The sequence below is a fragment of the Centruroides sculpturatus genome, unplaced genomic scaffold (assembly GCF_000671375.1).
Source record: "Centruroides sculpturatus isolate CEXI.00-Female unplaced genomic scaffold, Cexi_2.0 scaffold1499, whole genome shotgun sequence".
NCBI lineage: Eukaryota > Metazoa > Arthropoda > Arachnida > Scorpiones > Buthidae > Centruroides > Centruroides sculpturatus.
This window is the reverse complement of record NW_019385812.1, coordinates 82001-86620: the sequence shown is the minus strand read 5'-3', so window position 1 is coordinate 86620 and position 4620 is coordinate 82001. Positions and strand designations below refer to the sequence as shown.

General features: G+C 30.0%; 1 protein-coding gene across 2 annotated transcripts; it reads left to right on the top strand.

Annotated features, from left to right (window-relative positions):
- The first annotated feature begins 620 nt into the window (after window positions 1-620).
- On the top strand, window positions 621-4173 carry LOC111642268. Of its 2 annotated transcripts, none has more exons than XM_023388595.1 (4): window positions 621-708; window positions 1485-1697; window positions 3386-3601; window positions 4044-4173. In XM_023388595.1, exons 1-4 carry the CDS (start codon window positions 662-664, stop codon window positions 4105-4107), a joined length of 540 nt encoding a protein of 179 aa, XP_023244363.1. In that variant the 5' UTR covers window positions 621-661; the 3' UTR covers window positions 4108-4173. The 2 variants fall into 2 exon arrangements, 1 of the variants encoding a protein (XP_023244363.1); XR_002759534.1 differs by having other exon boundaries at window positions 629-1098.
- The last annotated feature ends 447 nt before the right edge of the window (window positions 4174-4620 follow it).

The window sequence follows — 4620 nt, the reverse complement described above, 5'->3', positions numbered from 1 at the left end:
GTAATTCTATTGCACAGATGGCGAGTCAAATATAGTTATTGACATTAATAATATTATTTTTTTGCCATATGATAATTGAAAAGCTTTACATTAGTTGTATATGTCAACACGACACTGAAGAGAAGTGCCACTCGGGAGAAGTTTAAATGGATAACTGATTCCTATTTAGGTGTTACAAACGTGAAGAAAACTCGAAAAGTTCTACGTTGTCAGCCTGTCGGCGAGGCGCAAACTGACGAAAAGCTACAAAAATTCAGTACTTTTTCCACTCAGACACAGGTTGGCAGCTCTAAAATACTATCAATCCTGTTCATTGTGGGTTGAACCATGCCCATAATAATAGGTATGTTTCAATTTACAATGATGAGGGACTGGGCTCAACGTATCTAAGATAGATCTTTCATTAAAATTCTTGGAAAGTTGCTTGCCCGGATTCCATTCTAATTTCTCCAGAGAGATGGGCCAAGACCTTTACTGCCATAACCATTACCCTTTATTACACAGGAAATAATTAAAAAATAAAAAATAGAAAATAAATTTACAAATTAATCATTAAAATTTTTCTTTTCTTCAATTAACGTGTAACAAAGAAACTCAACAATTGATCTTTCATTGTTTGGCTCTTCTATTGTCGAGAGTGCGATATTCAAGTTATTAAAAAATGTTTTTCGATTCTTTCAATTATCATCCCTTGCCTGAACCTTTCGAGTAAGAGATTTTTCACATTTTGTAGTTATTTATGCAAATAAGAAATTTATTCGAAAAACTAATGGCTTTAAAATGAAATTGCTCTGTGTAAATGATAACTAATTTAAATTGATTTAAAGATTTCGACTCTTCGATATTTCTGAATGTAGTTTTTAAGCAAACATTTTAGTGTTTTGCTGTATCCTGTAATCATATTGGTGTTGAAATTAAAAGGGTGGATTTGCATGTGAGTTTAACTGCTCAGAGTTTAGGGTCTTGTACTAAGTAAATACATCTTAGGGATTTTTACATTTACCGTTACTTAAAAAAGGAAACAGAATACGTTTCTTACTCTATGAACCTAATTTAATAGAGTTGTTTTTCATCTGTAGCCTTTTCAATTCACTACACGTAATAGATGAATTTATTGATCTATTGTCATAAGTTATTAATTAAATTATCAGTTAATAGATATATAATTTATAAGTTGTTAAATTTTATTATATGTTGTTTTATAATAAGATACTTATTGAACAGTTAAGCTTAATACGTAAAAACTTCTTTCGTTCTCTCAAATTAATGAAATTTCATGAGTTTATTAAATGATGCTTTGTTTAGCTAACAGTTTGATAAAAAAATTTTGTTAGACATTAAATGCAAAGTTTTTTAGAGTGTAATAATTTTTCTAAAAGTTTACATAAGTGCTCATTAGTTGTATATTCGATTTTAAAATTAGAATAAAAGTTTCGGTATTAAACATTTATTGTGTTATATGAATTTTCTCCTTCCATTTTCAGGGCAACATCTGATGGACGTGCGGGATTCGTGCATCCAAAAAATTTGGATCACTTCAAATACCGAGGCAATAAAAAAGGCCTATTGGAGCAGGATGAACCCGCAAATATTAAATTTGGGACGTCCATCTTCAAAAACCAGATTAATCCTGCATATAAACAAGCAAAAGAAAAGATTCGGCCATTTTACGAGATTTGTCGCGATCGCTTTAACAGGTAACTTATATTACTGTTTATATGAAATATAGTTATAAAATATGTTAATACGTGCTTCTTGTTTTTCATTATTTATATTATACATTTATTCACTTTAGACATTTTTGTGTCATTATAACACGTTTAAAGTGAGAGTCCACTTTGGACTTGTTACTGTAACGTAATCTTATATGCTATTATACTACAATCGAGCATTTCGGGCCAACGTTTCTTCTGAGCAGACGTTACCTTTTTAAGCTTGTATTTTAATATGTCTATAACAGTTGCGGAGTGAAATTGTGTGAGATGGATAATTACTCAGTGGGATGAAGAGTTAGTAATTCGTTTAACGAATAAGTGATGTTTAAGTAAATGAATCTGAAATCACTTACGTTAATTTATATATTATATTTTACCATTCGTATGAATTATATGTGCAGGATGAACACACGTCTCAATTTTCTCTTGTTTTTAGACATCAAAAATATAAATAGAATTCCTTAATGTTATTTGTAATTCAATGTGACAAATTTATAGTCACTAAATTATTTATACTTTTTCGGCTCTGTTGTATATAATAGAAGGAAACTACGGCGATCGGTCAAAGAATAATTCCTAACACTTTTACATATCATGAATTTTACAAGAACCTGAGGATCTTGAAAGTCCAGAAATTCAACAACAATCGCAACTTTTTATGCATGTATAGATGGATGTGTGTGTGTATGTATTTCAAGGCACGATTTTGTTCATCTTCTTTGAAGCGTAATAACTCTTTGTGTATTAGAAGGATCGATGATGTTAAATTTTGGTAGTGATAGGTCGAGGGGTGAAAAAATAAAAGGAGTGATTTGTCTTATCTCAAGTAGGGTCAGACCTAACGACGATTTTACTCTTTGAAAACCTTTTATAAAACTGAACCCTGCCCTCAAAATTAAGGGTTTTCATTATTTTATTAAAGTTAAAAATATTAAAAGTTTTTAAGTAAAATATTGTAGCGTATGGAGCCACCAAATCTTACCAAGAAAGTTAAGCAACTCAGTACAAGATTTTTAAAATTAAGTTTAGGCATTATTAGACACATTTTTCTCTCGTTCTTCAGAACTCTCCTTGTTTAGGTAAAGAATATATAGTCACTTCATATATGAAACACAATGATAATAATTATTTATATATCTATCTGTATTTATCTACACGTAGAAAAGGAACGAGCGTCTACGTGTTTTTCGGCTCCGATAAAAACTATGAACCTCTGTCGTAGTGTTATTGAGTACATCGTTAAGCGACATATGCATTTTCTATAAGTTATATATTCAAAGTTGGATAAAGCGCCACTGTCAACCCCTGAGATCGGCATTAAACTAAAAATCTCAGATAAGAATTACATACAGTAAAGAGTTCTGAACATAACTTTGAATTTGAATTAGAGGAGGCCCTACACGTCCACAAAATAGTAATAACGTTAATAACGTCAGAAGCCATCGAAACTTTAATCCTGAATCAGAAGGCATTTCCCCTAGGCATTTTGTCTATATGTTGCGTTGCCATAACGTAATTAATTAATTTAGAGACATTTAAGCGATAATTTGTTTATTTCATGAAAAATTAAAAAAAAAATAAAATAAAATGTTACTGAAATAATGTATTATAATTTCTCTATAAGTTTTATAAATATTTACTGCATTTAAATATTTTCTTTCTACTTTTAGTCAGCGATTGGTTGAAGATCAGGACGACCATGATTTGAATGATGACATTATGGGTCGTCCAACGAACATCAGAATGAATGAAGGCTTCAGCAAGCACGAAGGATACATGGAAAATCCGAACACCATTGGATATAATGTTGTGTGTGCTGATAATAAGAGAAAAACATCAAATAAAGCCAGATCTTTTTTCAAAGCCGTATGGAAGCCAGTCAAGAGGTAACTTTATATATATGTGAATACAAAGAAAGTTTGATTTTGCTCGGTCAATTCTCACTCAATCCAGTGTGATGCTAAATCAAAGTACCTCAAACAGCAACAATTATACACAATATTATGATGAACGCAGATATTTAAGCTTGAAAATTTCGTAATTTCTATAAGAATGGCGTAACTTTATTATATTTTTGCACTACATCAAGATTTACCAAAATAGTTCTATTTTTAATCCAATGAAAAGATAAGCTACAAATGAAAGTATTAATAACGAGCAATTATTTATAAATATAACATTTTTTGATTATCAATTTCATAAAATGTAATATTTGCAATTAATAAATGAATATAAACACAGACGATATTGCGCTCTCAATATGTTTTGATAAAATTCAAATTTAGATATGTTTTCAAGTAATAATTATAATTGATTTTTCACATTCAGATCAGCACAGAAGTTATGGAGAAGCGTGAAAAATAGAGAAACTGAGTACATTCAATTTGATTAGTGATCTCTTTGTTTACATCATTGAGTCAAGTGTACATCTACTTGATTTAATCCGTGTACGTCTCGGGTAAGAGTTAAATCAGAATATTTTTGTATTTTACACTTAACACTTACAAGATTATCTACTTTACACATATAAATTCAACACCAATTCAATCCCTGATAGAAATGGTATTTTAGCCATGGAAACAGGAGAACAGAAAACATGTATAAACGTAGAGATACATCATGTGTTCTATAATATTCAGATTTTACATATAGGCAGACAGGATTATTCTTACAGGGCATTAGGATTATATATATATATATTCTTGTCCAAGTATCGACTAGAATATATTCTAGGAGGGTAGTATTCTCGTAACAAAGGGAAAGCAACAAATTAAATGGGAGTAGAGATTAAAATATTTTGCAAGTTCATATGAATATGAGTATAAGAAGATTCTAAACTATTTAAATTAATAATAATATATATAAAACAGTAGCCAATTAATAATTATGCACTGAATAATTTTCG

Coding starts and splice junctions, on each gene's coding strand:
- LOC111642268 (XM_023388595.1), top strand. CDS start 662: ATGTTTTTCGATTCTTTCAATTATCATCCCTTGCCTGAACCTTTCGA. Junction 709..1,484: donor CCCTTGCCTGAACCTTTCGA/GTAAGAGATTTT, acceptor TTCCATTTTCAG/GGCAACATCTGATGGACGTG. Junction 3,602..4,043: donor GTATGGAAGCCAGTCAAGAG/GTAACTTTATAT, acceptor TTTCACATTCAG/ATCAGCACAGAAGTTATGGA.